The 27,564-nt window shown below is 39.0% G+C and overlaps 1 protein-coding gene across 2 annotated transcripts in view; it reads left to right on the top strand.

The window, feature by feature from the left end:
• Positions 1 to 27,564, top strand: part of PIEZO2 (piezo type mechanosensitive ion channel component 2) — a 280,544-nt gene that overhangs the window by 244,857 nt on the left and 8,123 nt on the right. For both annotated transcript variants that reach the window (XM_067467467.1, XM_067467468.1), the window contains 16 exons: positions 60 to 226; positions 441 to 595; positions 3,642 to 3,812; positions 4,382 to 4,777; positions 5,895 to 6,153; positions 7,059 to 7,241; positions 8,398 to 8,647; positions 10,598 to 10,730; positions 11,080 to 11,227; positions 11,338 to 11,552; positions 14,919 to 15,077; positions 17,487 to 17,634; positions 20,506 to 20,694; positions 20,857 to 20,946; positions 22,463 to 22,635; positions 24,380 to 24,499. In XM_067467467.1, the coding sequence (XP_067323568.1) occupies positions 60 to 226; positions 441 to 595; positions 3,642 to 3,812; positions 4,382 to 4,777; positions 5,895 to 6,153; positions 7,059 to 7,241; positions 8,398 to 8,647; positions 10,598 to 10,730; positions 11,080 to 11,227; positions 11,338 to 11,552; positions 14,919 to 15,077; positions 17,487 to 17,634; positions 20,506 to 20,694; positions 20,857 to 20,946; positions 22,463 to 22,635; positions 24,380 to 24,499 (2,956 nt within the window). The remainder of the gene's footprint in view (positions 1 to 59; positions 227 to 440; positions 596 to 3,641; positions 3,813 to 4,381; positions 4,778 to 5,894; positions 6,154 to 7,058; positions 7,242 to 8,397; positions 8,648 to 10,597; positions 10,731 to 11,079; positions 11,228 to 11,337; positions 11,553 to 14,918; positions 15,078 to 17,486; positions 17,635 to 20,505; positions 20,695 to 20,856; positions 20,947 to 22,462; positions 22,636 to 24,379; positions 24,500 to 27,564) is intronic.

Here is a 27,564-nt window from a genome sequence, read left to right as displayed (position 1 = left end):
TCAAAGATATTTACTATTGTGACAGTTGATTTACTAGGCCACATTTATTCTTTCCTCAGATAACATCATCAAAAGAATATATAATATATTGAAATTTACCTGGGTTCTTTTCTTGGCAACAATAGACAGTTTTACAGCTTGGCTTAATTCAATTTCAAGAGAGCACATTGATATTTCCACCGTGCTAAGAATCGAGAGGTGTATGCTTACTAGAGAAATCAAAAAGGTAACACGACATGACAAACACATCATTTATATGATGGAAGCAAACAGGTTTGTGATTTCAGGCGTATCCCATTGTTTCATGGGGGTTATTGTGTATCACTGCATTTTCTTTTTTATTTTAATGTTTGGAACAACAATTGGAACAGATAATTTGAAAACATCACACAACTGAAATGCCCAACTTGATTTTCTCATTTCTGCCCCTTTTGTCTTAGGGCAACGTTCCAACTCGAGAAAGTATCCATATGTATTACCAGAACCACATGATGAAACTTTCCAGGGAATCAGGATTGGATGAAATTTATGAACCTGGACAAGCTGAAAGGACAACGAGTCTGGAATCTGCAGCATCGCGAGATAGCGAAACCAGGTATTTTGTCAATACAAATGCAATAATTCTATACATATACGTATCTTCCATACATACCTTCATGACTACACAAATACTGTGTAAGAACTTTTTCTAACGTGATAAGTATTGTATTTCATACCTGGAATTTAAACTTCCAGGTATGAAATACAATATTTTAAGTAGAAGCAGATACTGAAGATCTGTACTTTGTTACTTTATTCTACTTCTGTTAGTATAATAGTGACAGATACTTCTATCTTGTCTGCTGTTGTCTTGTTTTGGTTTTCCTTCTCTAAATGCGACTCTAAAGATTTGTAGACAACTTCTGCATTGAAAAAATATATGCGGAGATTCTTGGTATTGAAAAACCCAGACTAGTTTATCTGAAAAAGCAGGAATATTTCCCATTGTCAGTGGGTTTGGATAGTGTGGAAAGGGCTTTCAGTACATTCCTGATACACATAACAGAGATTTCTTCATGTTATGTTCACAGTCCCTTGGGTGAAAGTGCTGTTAATGCATATATCAGTCTGTGTACATAGTGTTTCTGCTTGCTGGCCAAGCACATGGATGAGAGGAAATAATTTCCACTCTTGACACTCGCATTAGGAGAGAAAGGTAGCTCACATGGTCTTGCAGTCCCTTCAGAAGTGTTCTTTCAACCTATTGTGAGTCCCCGGTGGTGCAGTGGGTTAAACCCTTGTGCCAGCAGAACTGCTGACAGACAGGTCAGCAGTTTGAATCCGGGGAGAGAGGGTTGAGCTTCCTCTGCCAGTGCCAGTTCCCCATGCAGGGACATGAGGGAAGCCTCCCTCAAGGATGGTAAAACATCAAACATCCGGGTGTCCCCTGGACAATGTCCTTGCAGACAGCCAGTTCTCTCATACCAGAAGCGACTTGCAGTTTCCCAAGTCACTCCTGACACACACAAAAAACCTGTTGTGAGACCTTTCCTTTTGTCACTATACAGTGAGGGTTTTCCCTGCAACCGCACTTTAGAAGCTCATGACATTTAAAATGGCTGGCTTTAATGCCATTTTTTCTATTCAAAGCTGGCTTAAAATAGCATTATGTAACACAACCTTTGTTCCTGAGTCATAAATGTTATTGCCTAATTGGTTCTTTCATAAAAACATGGAAAATGTGTATTAAACTACAAAAACTTTGTTTGTGCTGGACGTCCCACAACATATTTTGCTATAGTTTCTCAATAAATACATGATAGAGTCTCAACTCTCAACTAATCCAACATAGTTTGTGGCAGCCTCCAAAACAATGTTTCTGGAATATAACAACAACTTTCAAAGTAAGTCCTGCACAATTAAAAGGAAACAACACTTTCAAACCAGGAACAGATTTTTTTTCAAATTTTGTTACTTAGTGTAGTTTGCTGTTTTTAAAGCTTTTGAATTCCATTGAAATAAAAACAGAATTTAAAGCTACTGAATTGATTTTAAAACTATTAAGTTGAGGGTGAAAGAAAAAGCAATGAGTGTTTTTCACTTATTTTAATTACATACAATTTTATTCTTGTTTTAAAAAGAACACTTTAAAACAGACCTTTACGATATGCCTCCCATAAGCTGCAGCAGCCTCCAAAGGATTTCTGGTTGCCCAAAGAGGCTGCCACTTTTTCTGGTTTCTCTGTCTCTTGCAAGATGTGTCATTTAATCGTTAATCTATAAAAAGTGGGAGGGGTGGGGAGGGGGAGGGCAAACTGGTGGTCATGTGAGTAGTTCAGCCCATCAAGATTGAGCACGGAGAGAGCGGTAAGAGGAGTGGCATAAAGAAGTCGAGCCTATTTTAATATTGACCCTTTATTACTGAAAGGTTGTGCAGACATGCTTTACATGGCCACATATTTGAGCGTGTTTTTAATTGGATTTTTTTGAAGGCTGGTTTGTTTGGGTTTTTAAGGTGTTGTCTTTGGGCCCATTAACACTACAAAACTAAAGTGCCATATTTCAATAACCTCTGAAGTCTTGGGATCTATAGTTTATGGAGGCTGCAAAATGGTTAGCTATCTTATCCATGTACAAAGCAGAGAAATTGAAAACATTTCAGCATTCTAACATTGCTTGTGGTGAATGCTGCTTTTTTCCCCAACTTCTAGGGGAGGGATTTTTGACATGATTCACAGCAATATGCTTATATTTCTTAATGAATAAAAGGCTAGCCCTATTTGCAAAGGATTTCTTTTGAAAGCGGGTGAGAACAAAACTAGTAAAAATTATTGTATAAGTATCTGTAAGGCTTAGATACTCTTCTCTCTGTGGTTCCCATAAACATCTTACTATCCTGAAAAATTTGTGTAAAGCATCAATCGCTCATCTATTTTCAAATGCCCAATCTGTATTTGTCTCAAAAGCACTCAATCTTTCTTCTCTAACTATCTAGATCTGTCTATAAGTTGATCTCATGATCATTTCAGGGCAGGTTTTGGGCTCAAAATTACAAACTTTGTTATGAGTACTAATACCAGGTGACCTACAAACGTGTCATAAATGATCACATCTTTTTGAAAGTAGTTGAATATTATAATTTTTGACATAATTCAAAGTGATGTGCTTTTATTACTTAATGAATTAAAGGCTAGTCATATTTGCAAAGGATTTATTTTGAAGGCAGATGAGATCAAAATAGTAGGAAATAAATCTCCATCCTGTTTACATTAAAAATCTGGGGGAAGAAATCATTCTTAACAGCTTTGCTATGGTGTGGAGTTTGAAACAAAACCCAAACCTTTTTCTAAGCTGACATGTGTCCAAAAAGCATAGATGAATTTCACTGATGATCTAAAGCAAATTAATCAGGATTAAGACTTTCTGAACTGTGTGAGTCTTACTATCCAAGGAGCTATCAACACTCTGAGATGACATGATTTCCCTTTTAGCTACCTATTGTTTGTATGTGGTTATCAGAGTGTTGTTGTACTTGACTACCATGAGCTTGTTCTCTCTATATATATTTGTGTTGTGCATGGCCACCCTGCATGTTTGTTGTTGAAAAATGTCAGTACGATTTTGTTCTTTAATCCTCTCTTTGTAACTGTTTGCACTGCTAGCTGCTGCACTGAAGCAACCACCCTCTTGTTGTCAAGGCAGTCAACCCTTGATGATTTAGATGGACCAGAATCTATTCCTAAAACAAGTGAGCGTGCGCGACCTAGGCTTCGTAAAATGTACAGTATGGATGTATCCTCCTCATCTGCTGACAGTGGCAGTATAGTGTCAAGGTGCTTAACTCATGCATGCTTTGTTCATTTATTCACCTTCACTATTGTAAATCTGGGTAATGTAAAAGTTTGCAAGTATATTGTATATCTGTTTTTTGTAGTAATATTGTGTGAGTGGTTGCTTGCATGCAGAGCAGATGCATTTGTCTCCTATTTAGGATCCTACCATTTCTGCTTTTTTGGGAGCACCTTTTCATTTTAGTTGATGCTTTTTCATTGTTATACTTTTAATTTCAAATTTTTCACTTGGTTCGTGTTTTTTCCACTTAAGAGTTTGTAATGTAATATTTTCTTCAGATCCTGGTTAAGACAGAATTCAAGTTAGCCTTAGCCATGACTAACATTACTTACTGTTGACAAAAAAAGCCTTAAGTCGACTAAGATCAAAGGAAATGGGGGAGTCTATTTTAAAGAAATGGAGAGGGCAAAACACATAACCCATGGCCTTCTTTTAGACTCAGGTGTGGTTCCTTAGGTTTGCACTAGCTTGATATGATAGTCCATGCAACCATTATATGCCTTGTGAAGTAAGAAATTGATGAGAATATTGTTTCCTCTTTTTGTGACAGTGAGGCTACCCAAATTACTATGCTATATTCCCGTCAGGGAACAGCAGAAACAATTGAAGAAGTTGAAGGAGAGGAGCCTGAGGAAGAGGGAGCAGATCCAACATCAAGGCAGGAGCATGATATGGAAGACTATTGCTTGGATTCTGAAGGTGCTGCATACACTCCTGATACAGATATGCCATCTTATTCAGCTTTGGATGGCATTGCTGAACCCCCTCCTTCATATAGCAAAGTTGTGAGCTTGGAGCTTTTACCTTTGGATGATTCCCAAGATGATGACTCTGATAAAAATCAAATGATGGTGAGCCCAGATGAAAATCAGTCCATCAAACTAGAGGATTCCATACTCCCTCCTTTGACACATGAACTGACTGCAAGTGATCTACTTGTTAACAAGTAAGAATTATCAAATTATTTTCTCACCAGAATGTCCATATCCATAGAAAAAATTGTATAACTTTCTCTACCTGATAGATGAAAAATATGTTTAATATTCTAGCTTTTCCACTGCATTTAACTTGCAGATAACCTACTTTTTCTCAATGCTTATTTATTCTTATTGCTTCCTGCGGTCCACTGATCACTTATACACTATCTTGACTTCAGCACATTTCCTTAGCCCTGAGTCCCCTTCCACACAGCTCCATAAAATCCCAGATTATCTGCTTTGAACTATATGGCAATGTGGACTCAGTTATCCAGTTCAAAGCAGATATTGTGGGATTTTCTGCCTTGATATTCTGGGTTATATGGCTATGTGGAAGGGCCCTAAGACTGGTTCCTATAGTCTGTAAAAAAAAAAAAAACAGCTCCTTGTCTATTCATAAAGATACAGATTTTGTTTGGGGAAAATGTATTAGTTTGCCATGGGATGCAATGCTTCTGTGTGTTTGCACTATTCAATACTTAGCAACAACTTCCAAGGATTTTCTCTTATTATTAGCAGAAATGTAATTTATGCATTACAAATTTATTTCATGGAAGCCTGATGTGACTATTGACCTCATTAGTGCTCCTGTTAGGACACAAACTGTATATATATTAGAAATCACAGCTAATTGCAAGAATCTGGAATAAATATATGCATCACAACATTTTTTTTCAAAACATTTTTAATCTAACCATGTTTAAGTAATTTTATTTAAGTGTTCCTATATACAAATATTGTAACATGTGGAAAGTCCCACAGATTGGGTCTAACCTCTCCAGATGTTTGGATAAGTTTTAGTAACAACTGTGTTGTTCTACAGAGTAGAGGGTGTTTTCATTCTTCCTTTGAGCAAAAGATCTCAGTGAGGCTCTCCTTGTGAAATAAATGTGTACTCTAGCCAAAGGATACCTCCTTTACCTATGGGCAAAGTTTAGGAAATCTACCCATAGCTGGGGTTTTTTGAACATTTATGGTTCCTTGCAAAATGTTCTATTAAGTAGAATGATCTAATTTGTGGCTACTTAAAGATTCACTATTTAGATATCTACACATCAATCATGTAGTCTAATTTTGTTTCCACAGAATGTTTAAAGATGAAGAATTGGATGAGTCAGAAAAATTCTATGCTGATCAGCCACGATTTTTATTGCTTGTTTATGCCCTATATAATACACTTGTAGCCCGTTCAGAAATGGTGTGTTACTTTGTAATTATTTTAAATCACATGATCTCTGCCTCCATGATTACCCTCGTACTTCCTATTCTTATCTTCCTTTGGGCTATGCTCTCAGTCCCAAGGCCTAGCAAACGTTTTTGGATGACAGCTATAGTCTACACTGAGGTATGTTGTCATTGAGTAGCCATTCAATGTAAAGAAATGGATTTTGCCCACTTCTGGCAGAGCCTGCTAGATTACTTACATTTCTTCTTTTAAATAAACCACAATGTATTGCTGCTATCCAACTGAATCAAATGTAAATAGTTTAAGTTGAAGCTTTGATAAATTGGAGCTTTGATTTCTAATCCTGTTTTGTTTTTTAAAAACAATAACTTCTTTCTAACTGTGGTTTCTGGTTTTTATGTCATGGCAAATTATTATTAGTTAACACTAGACTCCATATAGGGACTTGCATGTAGGGAGTGCAAGGGGAATGAGATACAAAGTACACAAAACGTATTGGTGGAGTAGAAAGAAACATAACTTTATTGGTTATAGGTGACAGGGATCCAGGCACTGAACAACTTGACTATCAGTTGATGAAAGCACCACGACCTTCTAGTTGGAATCACAGGATGGAAGTGGGATGTACATGGGTTAAAGTCATTACATAATTCCTTTACTGCCTCAGAGATCTAAGAGCTTTTGAGCTAAAGATATCCCTGAAAGCCTTCGCCATTGAAACGTTTAAAGAAACCTCAGTAATGGTGGACACAGCATAAATGCCCTGGTTTCCTCACATTGGATTGATCCAATTCCAGAAACACAGCAAGAATCAGGTCAGGAACTGACTTGATTCTCATCAAAGCCACTGAAGTTACACCCAAATCAAGAGTTTTCTGAGCTAGATTAATTTTTCTCTGCTTCCTCTAATATTTTAAAGTCAATGTATCATTTTTATGAATGCTTTGATATTTTATGATGCTACAGTCCATAACATTTATGTTAAATAAAATTGCTGGAAGATGATGACACTTTCTTTTATTAATATGTAGCTATTTTTACCTTTGTTTTGTTTTTTTGTACAGGTAGCCATAGTTATAAAGTATTTTTTCCAGTTTGGATTCTTCCCTTGGAACGTAAATTTAGAAATTAAAAAAGATAAACCTGATCATCCACCCAATATTATTGGTATAGATAAGAAAGAGGGCTATGTGCATTATGATCTGGTTCAGCTACTTGCTTTGTTTTTCCATCGATCCATTTTGAAGGTATTTTGAAACTAAATATGTATTCTGTTTTCTTAACATCATTTTTGTGTAAAACGATATCGTTAACATCATGCATTATTTCCATCATAGCTAGAACACAGTTTTAAAGTTTTAACTTAACAAGTTTTAGATAGAGTGACAAACCAGTTCATTTTCCCTTGCTTGTGAGGAAGAAACTTAGATTCACCATGAAGACCTCATAACAACTGCATGACGAAACTGAGTTTGTCCCTCATAAATGAGGGAAAAGAAAGGCATGGAGTTGGCTTTTTTTTCCTATTGGAAGAGGAGGAGACAATCCAGAGTCAAATAAAAAGGAAGAGCAGGGTTCCCACATTGGTTTGGTAACTTTTGTGCATAGAGAAAGGAAATGTGTAGCAGTAAAACACTTGGAGGGGGGAATGGCGGGTTCCAATTCCTATTCTCCTGCAGCACTGCATGCGAACTCCCTTTCTAAGGCTTAGACTCAGAGCCTCTGAGGATCATAGCAATTCCTTATTAGGACTGCATCTGGCTCCGCATGTTGTGCAGGCCTGCTCTAAAGCTTATTTTCACTGCCATTCCACTAATCAACACCCCTAAATTTATCTATGATGTCCTAAAAGAATCACAGTGCCTCTAATTTTAGAAATTAAGTACAGACTTGTTAAAATGCAGTACAGTAGAGTTTCACTTATCCAACCTTCGCTCATCCAACATTCTGTATTATCCAGCACAATCTGCCTCCTGCCCAGATCCACAGCTGTCACAATACATTGTGTTGTTTTGGTGCTAAATTCATAAATACAGTAATTACTAGATAACGTTACCATGTATTGAAATGCTTTTTCTGTCAATTTGTTGTAAAACATGATGTTTTGGTGCTTAATGTGCAAAATCATGGTGTAAATTGATGTTTAATAGGCTTTTCCTTAATCCCTCCTTATTATCCAACATTTTTGTTTATCCAACATTCTGCCAGATAAGTGAGACTCTACTGTATGCCATAAACCATTTTCTTAGATTATGGTTGACAAGAGGTTCATGTGTTTAGATGACAACAGTATATCACAATAGTAAATTTTCTCCATGAAGGAGAGTCTCAAGAATAGTCAATTGTAAGGTACCAATCATATAGCCTTCAATACAAGAATGCTTTAAATTTCTCCCTTTTTAGTGTCATGGATTGTGGGATGATGAAGATGGAGGAGACAACATCAGTAGTAAAGATGACTCTGATGATGAGTTGGCTGAATCAGACCGAAGGGGTTCTTCGGACTCTCTGACATCCGTTAATTTGGCAACATCTGTTGAATCCATACATGTTCATTTTCCAGAGCAACAGGCAGCAGTCCGCAGGAAAAGTTCAAGCAGTGGCTCACAGCTTTCACGCAGATCCAGCTACTCTTCTCATCGTTCAAAGAGAGGTACATACTCTAAAAGTGAATGGGGATTAGGCTTCTCCATACTTGAATTATATTTCTGTAAACTAGCAGTAGACATTTCAGTTTCTCTATCCCTCCTTCACCATCCTGCCGGTCCTGATGTGTTTAAAGTACTTCGGCTAGAGAGAGGATAAAAAAAAAAAGATGGGCTGGGAAGGCATAGAAAGACCTTTTTAGAAGCTTTGTTAAGGGAGGTATATTTCTAATAAAGTACAGTGTAGGAGTAATAGCAACATTAATCAAGCCATCTGTGGAGTTCAGAAATGGACAAAGAGGAGTCTGAAAAATTAACATGTAATAATTGAATCTACCATTTCTTCTCTTTTGCAAAATTAGTTTTTCCTCAATTAACTCAGCAAGGGAGAGGGGTGCAGTCTTGCAAAAGCAACTGCTGCTTTCTGTCCTAGTTTGTTGATCTTTCTTATGGATAGCTTTTGCAAGACTGAAGTTGCTTGGTCATTTGTATCCTGATTTTCACCTCTGAAATGTTGGAGGATACAATATGCCTCTTATGGGTTATCTATGCATGTGGTTATAACATTGCAACATTGGTGACATTTCACCCCTTTTAATTGTACAACTGTTGTGTGTTTTATTGTGCATTTGCCTATACATATTTTTGACAGATGGTTAATAAATATTAAATAATAACATTGATGTAATTCAGAAAGAGCAAATCATGGAATTGAGGGCTCACAATGGACTGACATAACAGATTGCATGCCATACATAAACTAAATTCAAATTATAATTGAAAGCAGAAAACATCTGCAGAAACCAATGTACAGTACTCAACACATGCAGTAGTGCTGTTGCTTGACAACAGTGCCAAAAATAATACTTCCGCTGAAAGAAAAAAAACATTCCCTTGGCACTGGCCTAGGTTTTAGAAACCAGTAGTTTAGAAACAAATAGGGACTAAAACTAGGGAACTTTCCAGATTTTTCACTTATTCTTCCAAAGTTATATGAATTTTTTGATTTTCTGAAGTAAGAGTATATATAATTTTAAAACTCTAATTAAAGGAAATGTTGTTGTTGTTTGGAAATAGATAATGGGTCAGTCATGTTGAACTGAACTGCAGAAAGCTGTAAAGATATAAGTTCTTGTTCAGACATAACAGGAACACTGTGTTTTCTTCTGTGTAAAAAAGCTGCAGGAAGCCTTGTAGTTATACCCCTTTACTCCTCCCTGAAAGTAGTAACTTTTCCCTTCTGATCTTAAATAAACTTAAGTTCCCGTTGACATCTGAAATTCGGGAGACTGATCTAGATGGTGTGTGACAACACAATATGATTCCACTTTGTAAAAATTTGGGCAATTCTCACAGATAGTACCATAAAGAAACCACTGTTCCCCCAACTCAGACATCGCAGAGAACTGTAATTTGAATAATATAGAGAAGTCAACACTTTTTGGGCTCTTCCTCATAGGTGAAAAGGAACTTTCTCCTTTCACTTGAACTGTGACATTACTCTATAATTTGTTTAGCCCTTCCCATAACCCAGTGGTTCTTAACCTATGGGCCACAGACCACAAGTGGGCCACGAGGATGAAAATCTGGTCCACGAGCCTCTTTCCTCTTTATTTTATTTTATTTATTTTATTTTTGCTCCTTTCGTACCACCTGCCACTCCTTCCCCGTCACTGACCATGGCATATGTTCTGTATCAGAAACTAGAGCTGATATGTTCTATTCAATGGAAATTTCTGAATCAGCATCCCAAACCGAATCTAAAGTTGACCAAAAACTAAATCATAACCCTTTTGACCAGGGACCATGTTGGAGAGTGGTCCCTGGTCAAAGTGCTTGCTGGTCAAAAAAGGGTTGGGAGCCACTGCCATAATGTAAGCTAAAATTGAAGTTTAAGATTTACATGATAGTTTGTATACATTCTCTTCCCCTCCCCTCCACCCCAATTATGTTCTTAGGAAGTACCAGCACAAGGAACAGCAGTCAAAAAGGAAGCAGTGTGTTGAGCATAAAGCAAAAATCAAAGAAAGAACTCCTTATGGAAAAGCTACGAGAACAAATGATCTTAGCAAAGGCATTTACAATTAAAAAGTAAGCAATCAAGATTTTATCTGTTTAGATGAAAGGAACATTTGCCACAGACCAAATCGCAAAACTTCCTGCTTTTTTAAAAAGAGACAACTTATTTTTATGGCATTTGTCACTGAAAAAAAATAACTGAGTTCTACGTGCTTAGAAGCCTTGTAGTATCTGTGCCAAATATCTGATATCTGGGTTTTACAGTCTTTGAACTATAATGGACACTCTCTGTATTTTATTAAAGGTTAAGCAAGCTTTCATTAAGTAAATAAAGTATATTAAAGGAAATAAAGTATAGAATATACATTAACTGGATCTACAAATAAGGTTACTTGTAAGTTTCTGTTTTCTGTTAATTCAGGACACTTCAAGTATATGTACCCATCAAACAGTTTTTCTACAATCTGATCCACCCAGATTATAGTGCTGTGACAGATGTTTATGTCCTGATGTTCCTTGCTGATACTGTGGACTTCATTATCATTGTGTTTGGATTTGGAGCTTTTGGGGTACGTTGGAAGGATTTTTTTGTGTTTGAATGAATATGTCATAAAAACTGGGACAGATAATTAATATGTTTTTGCTCCACTTACTTTCTTCACTCCTCTTTTCTTTCCAGAAACACTCTGCAGCAGCAGATATTACTTCTTCATTATCAGAAGATCAAGTGCCACAAGCCTTCTTAGTTATGGTGCTCATTCAGTTTGGAACCATGGTAGTAGATCGGGCGCTCTATCTGAGAAAGACAGTCATGGGGAAAGTCATCTTTCAAGTCATCCTTGTTTTTGGTATACACTTCTGGATGTTTTTCATCTTGCCTATAGTGACAGAAAGGTAAAGTAACATTGCAAATACTTGTAGCATAGCTCATCAATTGGCAAAAACAATGTTGAATTCATGCTGAAACAGGAAATATGCTGTTCATTTGATTTGTTCCATTATATGCATTACTTTATTACAATTAGCAGACCATTCAAATATTATTTGTTATTGTGTGGATTCAAGTGGGGTTTTTTTACCTTTGGAGACGCTAAGGTGCAGGGTTTTCTTAGCAAAATTTGATCAGAGTGGGTTTTTCATTGCTTTCCTCTGAGGCTTAGAGAGTACAATTTTATCAAAGTCACCCAGTAGTTTTCATGGTCAGGGAGGATTCAAACTCCGGTCTCCAAAGTCCAACACCATGATACCAATATACAAGTTAGCTGTGGTTACGTTCAACAAGAAATTAGAATCATTTGAAAAGATGTTTAACAGCTTCCATATCTTGAAGCTAAGAAGGTTCCTCACTGATTCATACATGTATGAGAGACCACCAACAGATAGCAGGTTTTATGAGCAATATATTTCAGAACAACCTAGCAAAACTGCATCTTGAGTATTGCTTATCTAAGCAAGCCCTACAAAATGCATAAGGTTGCCATAAGTCAACAGGCAACTTGAAGGCACACACACTATTCCCTTTTGCTTCATGCTTCAGGCATTCATTCTGTGAAAATGGGTTTAAAATGAGACAAGTAAACATCCTCCACTTGGTGTGAGTTACATCCATAAACTGACTGAATCATTTTACCAGCTAGAAAGCAAGGATCATATGACTAGGAGCCATCCTCCCTCCTTCCTTTGCCTTGATGCTCATGATTTTGCTTCTTCTTTCCCAGCTTGTCCCCATCTTTGACCAGGACAGATGTCTTCCATTTTTTTTCAGTTATTTGCCTGTTTAATTGTTTTTTCTTCCTTCCTTTCTCAATGAGGCATATGTAAAATTTATGTTCTATGAAAACCTGTTTGTAAAGTCAGAATATGAAAACCACACACACCTAGCTAATTTATACAGATGCAAAGAGTTTACGGGCAGCACTATCCATGAGTGGACACAAATAAACCTATTATCGTGTTATCATTTTGTCTTTTTCACTGATTTCCCCTGTTAATGTGGAAAATTCTGTTAAGGAGAAAAGGATAGAATAGCTGTATAGTGCCTTCTAATGATTAGAATACTAATGATTAAGAAGCAAGTTAGATTCACGTTTCAGAAGAATGGAGAAAGAATATTTTCTCAAGGGACTGTTTGAAAAAGTGACTTAAAGTTCAAGAATATTCTTATTTATATACTGTACAAGCCCCATATCCACTGGACAAATAACTGTGGTTTTATTTATTGGTGTCCAACAAAATATGTCCTTTCTTGCAATTTCCTAGCTCCTCAAACATGACTTTATGGTATTTGGAGGATTTATTTTATTTATCGTGTCATCAGCAACCATTGTATTACAATTCTAACAGAGCAAAACAAACACACAGATTAAAAAGAAAAAGGAAAAAAAAACACAGATTTTGCAAATTTGGTATTTGGTTAAATGTCCTTTGACCAGTATCTGGCCACTTGGAGTGCCTCTGGGGTTGCCGCAAGAAGGTCCTCCATTGTGCATGTGGCAGGGCTCAGGGTGCATTGCAGCAGGTGGTCAGTGGTTTGTTCTTCTCCGCACTCGCATGCCAAGGATTCTACCCTGTAGCCCCATTTCTTAAGATTGGCTCTGCATCTCGTGGTGCCAGAGCGCAATCTGTTCAGCGCCTTCCAAGTCGCCCAGTCTTCTGAGTGCCCAGGGGGGAGTCTCTCATCTGGTATCAGCCATGAATTGAGGTGCTGGGTTTGGGCCTGCCACTTTTGGACTCTCGCTTGCTGGGGTGTTCCAGCGAGTGTCTCTGTAGATCTAAGAAAACTATGTCTTGATTTAAGTCGTTGACGTGCTGGCTGATACCCAAACAGGGGATGAGCTGGAGATGTCTCTGCCTTGGTCCTTTCACTATTGGCTGCTACTTCCCGGCGGATGTCAGGTGGTGCAATACCGGCTAAGCAGTGTAATTTCTCCAGTGGTGTGGGGCGCAGACATCCTGTGATAATGCGGCATGTCTCATTAAGAGCCACATCTACTGTTTTAGTGTGGTGAGATGTGTTCCACACTGGGCATACATACTCAGCAGCAGAGTAGCATAGCGCAAGGGCAGATGTCTTCACTGTGTCTGGTTGTGATCCCCAGGTTGTGCTAGTCAGCTTTCGTATGATGTTGTTTCTAGCGCCCACTTTTTGTTTGATGTTCAAGCAGTGCTTCTTGTAGGTCAGAGCACAGTCCAAAGTGACTCCCAGGTATTTGGGTGTGTTGCAATGCTCCAGTGGGATTCCTTCCCAGGTAATCCTCAGAGCTCGGGATGCTTGTCTGTTCTTAAGGTGAAAGGCACATGTCTGTGTTTTAGATGGATTAGGGATCAGTTGGTTTTCCCTGTAATAGGCAGTAAGAGCACCTAGAGCTTCGGAGAGCTTCTGTTCAACCATCTCAAAGCTCCCTGCTTGAGCAGTAATGGCACGATCATCAGCATAGATGAAACTCTCTGTCCCTTCTGGCAGTGGCTGGTCATTTGTGTAGATGTTGAACATGGATGGAGCAAGCACGCTCCCCTGAGGCAGGCCATTCTTCTGTTTCCGCCATCTGCTTCTCTGGCCCTGGAACTCAACAAAGAAGCTCCTGTTTTGTAGCAGGTTTCCTATGAGGCGGGTGAGGTGGTAGTCCTTTGTGATATTATACATTTTTCTCAGGAGGAGGCGGTGGTTCACAGTATCATAGGCTGCTGACAAGTCTATGAAGACAGCTCCTGTGATCTGCTGCCTTTCAAAGCCATCTTCTATGTGCTGAGTCAGGTTCAGCACTTGGGATGTGCAGCTTTTGCCTTTTCTGAAGCCAGCTTGCTGTGGGATCAGACAGGGGTCTATATTTTCCATAAATTGGAGGGTGGAATTCCTTCATTTTCATAAGGTCCATTATTATCTGTAGTTTCCTGAAGTTTAGGATCATATCCCTAATTAATATTTTGGAGAGTTGTGCTGTACTTACTTCCCCAACAACTGGATACTAACTTCTTACATAGTGCCTTCCTAACTCCATGTTTTATTGTTTCTATCAATAGTTTGAAAATTGTGAATCATCATTTTCTGTATCAGCAAATCCTTTGAAACTCACCCAGAATCACAATAATTTGTCCTTGAATTTGGAGAAGTTTTTTGAGTGGTTTGCAATGCAGTGTGAGAAGCTGTTGTTAAGGAACAGATAGTAAGAAGCCCCAGCCTGAATTCCACAGACTTTTGAGTCCAGAAAGTGTTGTGAATGTGTGTGTATTTATTTGATTGTCTTCTGTTTTGCATTTCAGAAAATTTAGCAAAAATACAGTTGCCCAGCTCTGGTATTTTGTGAAATGTGTTTATTTTGGATTATCAGCATATCAAATACGTTGTGGCTACCCAACCCGTGTACTTGGCAATTTCCTCACCAAAAGTTATAATTATGTAAATCTCTTCTTATTTCAAGGGTGAGTACATACCCAGTCTCTCTCTCATACACAAACACACATACTTTGTGTGTGTGTATTTTGGTTTCTTTTTCCTCTGGGCTCATCAAGTTGGATATTTATTTTATTTATCAGGATAAATAACGAACAGTTGCATTGCATTTTTTAACAAACAAACAAACAAACAAACAAATCAAGTTGGATCATATAAACTGATCTACATATCATCAATTAATGTTGTTTCTTGTTGATTCTCCATCAAAGTGCTTTCCTGGCTTTAAAAAAATCCATAGGAAAGGCCACACATTTTGATTCATTTGTGGGTACAATGTTTGTGATGTGGGCTATGACATTAGATGTGGTCATGTCTAACCTCTTCAGATCTCTCAAATATGCACCTTAGCATAACATTGTAGGTCTTTATATTCAGAAAGATTAACTACCATATGCACCCACTATTAACCAGGTGTATGCTTCGACTGATGTCCTCCCTGTTTCCTAATCTTGCATTCTCAAAATAATTTGAAAATGATGAATAGAGTGTTGGGAACCGGAAGAGACTTCAGTGGCCATCCAGTCCATGCAGGAATACACAATCAAAGCACTCCTGACAGATGCAGTCTCTGTTTAAAATTTGCCAAAGATCGAGACTCCACCACCCTCCAAGGCAACATATTCCACAGTGGAGCCCATCTTATGGTACTAATGTTTAGGTGGAATCTGTTTTCCAGCAGCTTATATCCATTACTCCATATTCTCAATCAGCAGAAAACAAGTTTACTTCATCTTCAATATGACATCGTTTCAACTATTTAATTATGGCTATCATGTAACCTTACCAGGCTAAAAATACCCAGCTCTGTCATAGGGCAAGATTTCCAGACTTTTGAAACTGTTGATCACCCTTCTCTGGGCATATTTCAGTTTCACAACATCCTTCCCAAATTGTGGTGCCCAAAACTAGACAGAATGTCCTGTAGAGATCTGACCAAAGCAGAATAGGAACTATTACTTCTCTCAACCTGGACACTATATTCCTTATAATTGCATTGTCTTTTCTAGCTGTTTCATCACACTGTTGGCTTATGTTTAACTTGTGGTTTACTAAGACCTCTAACTCCCTTTCACGTGCACTGTTATCAAGCATGTCACCCATCCTCATGTATATATTGATTTTAAAAGTTAGGAATTACAGCATTACCTCAGGCCCTCCTCATTTTCCCTGTCCTCTTGGCATAAGGAAACAGTGGCTTGCTGCAACCTTATACAGAAAGGAGCAAGGAGGAAGGTACACAACAGCTGAGAGCCCTCTGGAGAACTCTCAGCCACTACATGTCTCACCCTCCTCCTGGCAGAAGGACGGTGCATGCGCCCCTATCCCTATTCCAAGAGGGCAGCCCTGAAAGGCACGCAGTGACTGAGAGCCCTCCAGAGCATTTTTGGCTGTTGCCTGTCTTGCCCTCCTCCCAGTGTCATGCTGAGAGGATAGCTTAAAGATTGGGGGAGGAGGATCAAGGCAGTTGCTGCATGTCTCATTTTCCTCCTGGCATAAGGATGGAGTGAGCAGCCCCATCCTTATGCCAGGAGGACAACCTGAGGTTTGCCCTTACCTGCTGTAAATCATTTAATTCTTTATTTATAGATACACTTTTCATGTTCAAGTGGATCAAGTTTCATTCCTTTAGAGCAGGCATGGGCAAACTAAGGCCCGGGTGCCCCCCTGGGCGCTTACCTCAGGCCCTCTTCATTTTCCCTATCTTCTTAGCATAAGGACAGGGTGGCCTGCTGCATCCTTATACCTAAAATATGGGGGAGGAAGGCATATAGCAGCTGAGAGCCCTCTAGAGCATTCTCAGCCACTGTGTGTCTCACCTTCCTCCTGGCATAAGGACGATGTGAGTGACCCCATCCTTATGCCGAGAGGCTGACTTGAGGAAGGCATGTGGTGGCTGAGAGTTCTCCAGAGCACACTCAGCCGTTGCCTGTCTCACCTTCCTCCCAGCATAATGCCAACAGGACAGCCCAGGGATCGGGGGAGGAGGATGGGAAGGAGGATCAGGGTAGTTGCTGTGTGTCTTACCTTCCTCCCAGCATTAGGATGGGATGAACAGCCCCATCCTTATGCTGGGAGGACATCCTGAAGAGGACCTGGGCCCTGCCCTGCTCCCTCATGGCCCTGTCCTTTCCTAAGCACTCCCCCACCCAGTGTGTTCCCAGCCCTCCTGTCTCCTGGCCCTCCCAGCTGGGCTTACAATGTGGTCCCAAGGGAGAAAAGTTTGTCCATGCCTGCTTTAGAGCCTAGCGCATGAATGGAAGAAATTGCAATAAACCTTCAAAGATAGTATATGTTTTCCCAAAATGCTTTAAACTATCTGCTTGGAACCTTCTAGCAAATCCTTCAAGCTAAAATAGTTCTATAACTCTGTTTAGATTCCGGTTGGTACCTTTTTTGACTGAACTGAGGGCAGTGATGGATTGGGTTTGGACAGATACTACATTGAGTCTTTCTAGCTGGATCTGTGTTGAAGATATTTATGCTCATATTTTCATATTGAAATGCTGGCGAGAGTCTGAAAAGGTAAGCTCCCCCCCCCCACCCCCTTTGGTGCCTTTATAGTGAATGAATGTGACAAGATCTTTAAGAAATTCAAAATACATATGCAGAAAGTAAAGAAACATTAAAATATTTGTTTTTCCAGCTTGATGGTGTTTTGTGCACAATTTTATTTAGCTAGTTTTCTCTAAGTACTGTTGCAATTGATTGTGTTTGCAAAATAAAAAGCCTAATTATATACAAAGACTGATAAAAAAACCTAACAGAAAGTAAAATGCAGGATCTCCTTGAAATGTTTAATTGAATATTTAATTGAAATGTTTAATTTTAGACTTCTTAAAGAAAGAACTGAAATAACTTCATATTGCCACTAAGAATTTAGGACCTTAAGTGTGTGTGTGTATCAACAGAACCTTAATGTTCAGTTTTAATGATCCAGAAAATCCTTATTTACTTACCTGAAACAGGAAGTCTTAATGAAAAGCAGGACTGTTCAACATAAATCAATGTGAACTCTAGGAAGCTGTTTCTAAATGGACCAAAGCGACATTCCAACTAAGGCTGCACATCAGATCAAAAACGTCTGAAATGCTGCCACTGACTTCAGTGGGATTTCATTTATATAACCCTAACATATTTATTATTTTTGGACCACAGTCATAAGTCTGTATGCATTGATAGCAGTGAAGTTTTAATATCTCTTTGTCCAATTTCTTTCCTTCCCCCCCCCCCTTTTCTTCTTTTTTTAGAGTCACAGCAATTTCCCCTATTTTACTGTAAATAAACCCAATATTGAAAGTGTATAAATTGCTTCTTACGTGTAATATATTTTCAGATAGATCATGATGTTTATATTAAGAAACAAAATGTTCAATAACTTGGAGGTTTAAAGAGATATGCCTGAGTCACCACACTTATCTGGGACCCCTGTTCGTAGCTTGGGAGGAGAAGCAGAGCAAAGCACATACTTCTTGATATGCATTTAGTCTGTTTCAATTATTGCAGTTGCACTTAATTGAAAAACTTTTGACAGTTTCCAATCTTCCCTTTTTGGGCAATCTTGTAACATTTGGTGGCCTTGCAACTCCTTGGATGCATTTCCTTGGAAGAAATGCATTATCTGGATCTGGCGCAGTCTGGCTTTAGGCTGCAACATGGAACTGAATCAGCCTTGGTTGCCTTGGTGCAGGAATGGGCAAACTTTATGACTTGGGGACCGCATGGCAAGTCGGAGCAGGGTGGGTGGTCTGGGAGGGAGAGGGTTCTCCCTAAGTCCCCACTCTGCCCTTTCCTCCCCTTACTCTTCTTTTTTGAAGATAGGAAGTGAAGGAAAGATGGGAAACATATGGATCCCAAAAGGGTTGGCCTTAGTCAAGATGAGATGGTAGACGGGACAGAAAAAGTGTCTCCATTAGACCCCATATTGCCTACTTCTGATATAGACCCCCAAGGGCCATCTAGTCCAAATCCCTGCCATGCAGGGAGGCATAATCAAAGCACTCACAATAAACAGCCTCTGCGGAAAAGCTTCCAGAGAAGGAGACTCCACTACACTCTCAGGTATCCTATGCCACTCTTCAGGAAGTTCTTCCTAATCTTTTCAGTCAGATATCTTTCCCTGCCATTTGAACCCATTGCTCCCTTGTGCCCTAGTCTCTAGAACAGCGGAAAGTCAGTTTTTCTCTCTCCTCTTCAATGGGTCATCCTTTTAAATCTTGAAACATGGTTCTCATGTTCCCTCTCTACCTTCTCTTCTCCCAGCTAAACATCCCCCAGGAGGAAAGGAGGAAGGAAAAAGAGAAGGAAGGAAGAGAAGGGTGGAAGGATTGGCGGGAGAGGAAGGAGGGAGGGAGAAAAGAGAGAAGGAAAGACAAAAGGGAAGGAAGGGGGGAGAAGAAAGGGAAGGAGCGTGGAAAAAGAGAAGGAAGGATAGGGAGAGAGGAGTGCCTGAGAAAAACCCAAGGGGTCCCATCTGGCCCTTGGACCTGGGTTTGCCCATACTTGCATTAGTGGATGATTTGTGAAGAGAACTGGATAGAGGGAGTGTGTCCCTGTTAGTTCTCTTGGACCTCTGTGCAGCCTTTGATATCACGGTATCCTTCTGAGATGCCTCGCAGGAAGGGGTCTTACAGTGGCTCCAGTCCTTCCTGGAGGGTTTTTCTCAGAAAGTGTTGTTGGGGGACAGTGGCTCGGCCCCACAGCCTTTGTCTTGTGGGGTCCTGCAAGGTTCAATATTGTCCCCCCATGTTGTTTAACATCTACATGAAGCCACTGAGAGAGATCATCTGGTGTTTTAGAGTTCGATTCATCCAACTCCTTTCAACCTGCTACTTAGGAGGTTGTTCAGATCCTGAATGGGTGCTTGGGCACTGTGACAGTCTGGAGGAGGGCAAACAAATTGAAATTGAATCCAGACAAGGCAGAGGTTCTCCTGGTCAGTCACAAGGCCAAACAGGGTATAGAGTTACAGCTTGTGTTGGATGGGGTTACACTCCCCCTGAAGTTTATGAGTTATCCTGGATTCATAGCTGAGCCTGGAACCCCAGGTTTCAGTGGTGGCCAGGGGGGCTTTGGGAAATTGGATTTGACCATGGTGGTCTAGGCTCTTGTTTCATCTTGAATAGACTACTGCAACGTGCTCTACGTGGGGTTGCCTTTCAAGACTGTTTGGAAGCTTCAAGTAGTCCAGACCTCTAACTGAAGCAGAGTACAGGGAGCACACCCCTGCTGCACCAGCTTTTGTCCAAATTATTTCAAGGATAGCTGTTGCTGTTATAAACCTGCATGTGCTTTTAGAACTGCTGGAGAGGCCCTTCTCTCTGTACCACCATCTTCAGAGGCGAGATAGAAGTTTGGTTGTTTGATCTGCCTAACATTAGATTTTGCTTGTTGCAGCGATATCCCCAGCCAAGAGGCCAGAAGAAGAAAAAGGCAGTGAAGTACGGAATGGGTGGCATGATTATCGTTTTGCTGATCTGCATCGTATGGTTCCCACTGCTCTTCATGTCTCTTATTAAATCTGTTGCAGGCGTCACAAACAAGCCTCTTGATGTTTCCATCACAATAACTTTAGGGGGTTATCAGGTAATAGCTAACAAGCTAAAATGTTGCCTGTTTTCCTGTATAAACTGTTTCAATTTATATTAATTTGGATGTTGAAATGCTGGTAAAACAAAATTATACTTATGTAATTTTTTTAAAAAAATTAAATTTACTAATCATAAGTATTTCCCTCTTACCTTGCAGCCTATTTTTACAATGAGTGCTCAGCAGAGTCAGTTAAGGAATATGACTGGCAAAGAATATAATGAATTTTTTAAAAAATTTAAAGATAATGTAAGTAATTTTACAAATTTGATAAACTTTGTTACTATATGAATAGTAAGGTAAAAGTTTTCCCCTGACATTAAATCTAGTTGTGTCTGACTCTGGGGGTTGGTGCTAATCTCCATTTCTAAACCAAAGAGCCGGTGTTGTCCGTAGACACCTCCAAGGTCATAGGGCCGGCATGACTGCAAGGAGCGCCGTTACCTTCCCGCCAGAACGGTACCATGAAAGGCACTGCAGACTACTTCAACCAGAGAAATCAGCCATAGCAGAGCACCTGATGAACCAGCCTGGACACAGCATTTTATTTGAGAACACAGAAATGCTGGACCACTCTCACAACCACCATGTCAGACTACACAGAGAAGCCATTGAAATACACAAGCATGTGGACAATTTCAACAGAAAGGAGGAAACCATGAAAATGAACAAAATCTGGCTACCAGTATTAAAAAAACTCTAAAATTACAACAGCACAACAACAGAGAGAAAACAAACAAGGACATCTAATCACCTCTCAACAATAATTTGCTCTAGGCACTGTCAGGCCATTATATGCTAATCAAGGAGGTCTGTTAAAACATTCACACCTAGCTCCAGCAGACAAGAGTCCTTTGTCTCACCCTGGTCATTCCACAGATATAGAAACCCTTTTTCCTAGTTCCAACAGACCTCACTATCTCTGAGGATGCTTGCCATAGATGCAAGAGAAACGTCAGGAGAGAATGCCTCTAGACCATGGCCATATAGCCCGAAAAAACTTACAACAACCTATATTCTGGTCTCTCAACAAGTTGAAGGATTGTGAACTGGCCCTCGGCTTAAAAAGTTTGGACACCTCTGCTCTGCAGAAATTTGCCAAGATAATTCCATGATAAGGTCATGATCAGTCAGAACCATCTTGAATACAAGGACAACAATACAGAGAAAAACTGAGCTCATGAAATATTAATTAAACTGTCAAATATTTTCTACAAACTTCATGTTTGTGGCTGGTCAGTTGAGAGGGCAAATTGTCATGAATTTATGATGATAAATTCAGGCTTTTCAAGAAAGGACTGTTGAAGGAGGCAGTCTACATAGTTGCAGGAGTATTTCCATGGCTCTGTTATATTTGAGCCTACAATAACAACAACATATATTTATAACTCCATTTTCACCAAAGGGTGGAATATCAATGTATACAAAAATATTTCCAACACCCTACCATTCACTACTCCTCACAGCAACCTCAAGCACAACTCAGCAACATAATCTGCCTAATCAAAAGAGGAAGGCATGAAAAATGCCAAGCATTGGAGTCCTACAGTCATAGACTTGGCTAGCATTGATATATTTTCTATTTTTATTCTCTATATGAAATTCTGCTACACTTATTTCCTGTCCTTCTTGTGTCCAAAATATCATTTGCAAGCCACTTCTCCTGACTATGAGGGTGGGGGAGAAGTTGGAAAACAAATTCTATGCATTGAATACTCCATTGCATGAGAGCTTCAGATGAACTTTGGCTTTCTCTCTCTTTTAGTCTGCTTTGCAGTTTTTAGAGAACTATGGAAGAGAAGATATAACAGTTGCACAGCTTGAAGGCAGTTCAAATTCATTGTGGACTATCAGCCCTCCCAGCCGGAAAAACATGATTAAGGAGCTCAAGGCAAATGATTCTGATTTTTCTCTAGTTATTTCATGGTCTGTTCAAAGGTATGTTTTCATCAGTATTGTTATCTTTATTCTACTAGTGTTGATTTTTTGTTCTCCTCAATTTCTCTTAGCCTTCATCTTGATTGATATATGCCACCTAAGACAATCCCTTATACTTTTACTGTCTACATTTGTGTGGGATGGGAGGTTTTCAAGAGTATTTTAGAATGAGCCCAGATGTAGCAATTAAAATGATCTACATGGAAGATAATCCAGAATAACATTGGATTTGGAGGTGAGGGGTTTACAATGATCAACTTTCACCCTCCACTGTCACTATTTCTGTAATGAGAGTCTGCTTGACCCAAGGTGCTTCCCTGAATAGAAGGGGCCTCCTAGAATCACTGTAGGCAGCTGTGCCTTATGAAGGGAAGTGTGGTGGTTGTTTTATTTTAAAATTGGGAGGAGCCTACTTCACATAGCCAGAAATTACTCTAGAGCTGGTTAGCAAGAAGACAGCCTATCAAATTTAACCATATTAATGTATTTGAAATGCTAGGAGCAAAGCCCTCTTCAGCTCCTGGGTATCAACACACTAAAACTTGCTTTTGTTTCCCTCTATCAATGGAAAGCAAGTTTTGGTTTACTTATAGTCAATATTGCCAATATTGAAAGCTTTTCCCTCCATATTTGCCCTCTTCCAAATGTAGAGGTAGGTGGAAGTGACATGGTGAAGATGAAAGGGAAAGTTTCCTTCAAGGGATGCCTCAGTTCCTTCTGTATTCCTTTTACTTCTAATTAGAATACCTAGGCAACTGGCTTTTCACAATGGGTCGCAGCCCTGTAAACATATCTCAAGCAAGCTTGGTCTTGTGAAATAACCACTAGATGGTCTTTCAGTAGTAGTAGTAGTAGTAGTAGTAGTAGTAGTAGTAGTAGTAGTAGGTAATACTACCATTATGCCTCTGATTAATAGTCACTATCCATATCTGTGCTCTGCTTGCCCCACCAGCTCAATAGATAACTTAAGCAGTGATTAATCTATTTACCCCAAGGAACTGGGAAATTGTTGTTTTTATTCAATGTTTGATGTTTTGTCTTATGTCTGTTATAATAGGCTGTGTTTTTATTTTATTTTAGTTGTTAAGTCATAACTCGTGTTTATATGTTGGGTTGTTTAAATTTTGTTAATATGGATGTATTGTTGTTGTATTCGGGCATTGAATGTTTGCCTTTTATGTTTGGAATCCACCCTGAGTCCCTGCTGGAAGATAGAGCGGAATATAAATAAAATATATTATTATTATTATTATTATTATTATTATTATTATTATTATTATTTCATTTGGAGAAGAGGAGTGATTCCGTATCTTCATTTATTAATCAGTTTGCCTTAGGCTCCTTGACACTTGGGTCTTGCTGTAACTAATTTTCAATCCCCATGAGCGATACCTTATTGTTGCAGAATTGTATATAATTGCCTACAAACTATAAGGATCTGAGATTATCTTAACTGCTGGAAAGTTGTTTGGAACTCATTCATAAGCAATGAGATTTTCTTAGAAGAAGGACTGGACTCACAGGTTGGAGTTGCAAGAGATTCATGCAAGAATTTTGCTCTGGAGTTCAAGCCATTGTTGAACCACTACAGCTAAAGACGACTGTTCTTTCTGTGATTTAATCAATGTGAAGTCTATTATTTAGGGAAAACAGCATTCTGGACTTCAGGACAGAAAGGATACTTTGTGATTATATGTTGACAGATGGTTGAATAATATGACTTCTGTTTCTGTTTTGATTAAAGAAATCTGTCCCTTGGAGCAAAAGCGGAAATAGCTTCAGATAAAGTGTCTCTCAGCCTGCCAATTAAAACAAGAATAAAAATTGCTGAAATGATGGAACAGTCCAGTTCATCAAACTTAGTGTAAGTTATTGTCTTCTAAACAAAGCTAACCTTTACTGGGGAAGGCAATGGTTGTTAGAAATTATCTTGAAATTCAATATATTGACAGAGGCAAATACCTTTTTTGGCAGTTGGACACATTTAATTTTTCTTCTCTTCAAATAAACAGTCCTTCCACTACCATAGACCACACATTAGCCAACTATGAACAATTAGTGTTATGCTTTTCAGATTGAATTGGGCAGAATAGTTTTGATTGACTAGAGTTGATGCAGGCCCAATGAACAAAACTTTGATTTCCTATTTTTCAGTGATAATTGATATTTCCAATTTGTACAGCCTGAGAATTACACAGGAGTTTTGAAAAAAGTTACCCTTACCCATCTCTGGCTCATAAACTGACATGGCTACATGGAACATCAAATGGGAAATGAACGTCTCTAGAGAGCAGGATGAGGTTATGGCGTTCCTAAAAGAGGAGATAGTTTAAAACACACTCTCTGAATCCCATCGAACTCAATAATGTACAGCAAACCAGATATTCTTGGATAAAGTGCTTATGTTTGTAGCATGATCTCATCCTCCCCCCCCCCAAAAAAAAAACATAAAATTAAAATTTAAAGAGAATAAGAAGCATGGCATAGCACATGCATACACATACACACCAAACATGACTATGTTTTTTGGGGGGAGGGGGGCCTAAAACGGAGATGGTTGGATGCAGAAGTGACTTCTTATTTATAGGTTTGATTTTTGTCTCATGTGGAGTAATTGAGAGAGGTTTTCACCTACAGTAGGTCTCATGAGAACTGAAACTGTCCTTTAATCCACAAACATTATCTATTAATAAAATAGGACAAGTGATTAGCTTAGTCAGATACTCTAATGGAGAATATTTAGTTGATCGATTTGTTTCAAATGCAAATGTAAAAAATGTTGGGAATGCCATTATATTCTTGGTACATCAAAAATAAAGTAGAATAATAGAATTATAAAATCATAGTTGAAAGGGGCCTCATCAGATTTCTTTGTTTCTGAAAAGCATCATCTACGTCACCTTGGCTTGCTGGCTTTTAGAAAACCCTTAGCTCAATGTTGTATTTATTCTTTCTCCATCTATTTTTACCCAAAGTTTTACCCAAATGCTTTCAACTGCTCCACTCTGATCACTCTCATGGATTTCTGTGCAAATAAATTTATCTTTGACATATAATGCTATTCACCATCTTTTCTATTATTTTTGAATATGTTATATCTTTCAACTGTCATATTCCAGTCATGGAAATCTTTGTTATGCCAATAAGGTCATTATTTACCTCCCTGAACTAGAAGTTCAAGCTCATATTGTTTGTTTCCCAAAATTCTGCACATTTGAAACTTTATTTGTTGTCATCTGTAAATTTATTGTCAGATTTTTGGTCTTTTGCTCACATTCTCCCTCCCAATTTGCTTTCTACAATTTACAGCCTGATATTTAGAGCTTGCCTTTGGGCTAATGTTTGAGTTATAATCTCCAACTCCAAGAATTTAGTTTAAAGGCCTTCTGATCACACGCCATGGTAATTCCAAAGGCATTCTTCAAACTCTTCATGGGGTGCAGCTCATATGTAGCCAGTAGTTTTCTGCCTAAAAAATGAAGCCCATTTTCCCAGAAGCCAAGCCTCTTCCATCTATATCAGCTGTGCAACCAGTCCTTCAGTTTTCTGTCCCTGTGCACTCATCTATCCTTCACTGGTAGAATCAGTGACAATACCACCTGTGCCTCAAACCCCTTCAGCTTCCTGGCCAGATCTTTATAGACAGAGTTGATCTGCTCAAATGCCATTAATGGTCTCATGAGAAAAGGAGAAAGGGATACTGATAGATGCACCAGGAAGAAGTTACACTTGTCAATTTATCTTGTCAGTCTAACCACCTCATACAATGGCTTAATGCAGATATTAAGCAACATGGGATAAAATATTGAAGCCTGTAACACCTTCAAGGTTAATGGACTCCAGTGCCATTCTCTGGATTTGGCCCTGCAGTTGGAAGTTGAATCAACAATGAGTCCTGGAATTATTTCATCAGTGATATCAAAATCATGGAGAGATTCTGGAAGATCAGGAAGTTAGATCCCCTCCTGACTTGGACAACCAAGATAGTTTTTGTATCATATCCTGCTGAGCATCAGTCTGAAATGGTTCCAAATAATCTTATTTCCTAAAGGAATTTCTGAAGCCGACCAGATCACATACTGTATATTACCCAAAGTAGATGTACATAACAGGACAGTAGTCCTAACATATGTTTGAGTCCAGAAAGGTCCTCTTCTGAAAAGGGCACTCTCCAATCGCCTTCAAAACATCATGCACCTATTCCTGACCTCTCGAGGCCATCCGGTCAATCCACCTGTTAGATCTTACTAGCCAAAAGGAGCAAGGTGGGGTAAACAAATACAAGTATCTTGCCCACACCATCAGGACACAACAACGGAAAATGATCCTAAAATATAAGATCATGTGGTCTCCAGATTTTACAATAACTGTGCTGTCAAGTTCTGACTTAATATGAGTGGCTTTCTCCTCAGTGTGTAGGCAGCAGGCAACAAAGGGCTGCACTATTGACGTCCCTAAAACTGTTTCCATCACCACTCAAAATAGCGCTGCTGGACATAATCTAAATATAATAGTAATAGTACAATAAGTTGTTTTTGCCAACTTCCCTACCACATAATAGGCACAATGAAGAGTGCTTATTGATTTTTGGTCCTGCTCATTCTGTAACCTATGCCACTTGCATTCTACTGATCATCCATCCATAGACATTCACACAGCAAGATGAATATACACTCCATTGCAATGAATTTGGCGTTTAAGAGCAATCATATTGATGTTTTTTTTTCACCATAATGATACATGGATAGAAGTGCAAACCTTATGCCAACCCTCAAAATAATAAGAAAGTTGATGTGGCTATAAGGATCCAAGCTGGACAAACTGAGTATAGATGCTTAAGTTAATCAAAACCACAGTCCTGGGTTCTCCAGCACTATTTCTTATATAATCTTTGCCAGCTCAGGCCGGGAGACTGTTAAGCAAAGACTG

This window comes from Anolis sagrei, chromosome 4, assembly GCF_037176765.1.
Source record: "Anolis sagrei isolate rAnoSag1 chromosome 4, rAnoSag1.mat, whole genome shotgun sequence".
Lineage (NCBI taxonomy): Eukaryota > Metazoa > Chordata > Lepidosauria > Squamata > Dactyloidae > Anolis > Anolis sagrei.
This window is presented reverse-complemented; position numbering and strand designations above follow the sequence as displayed.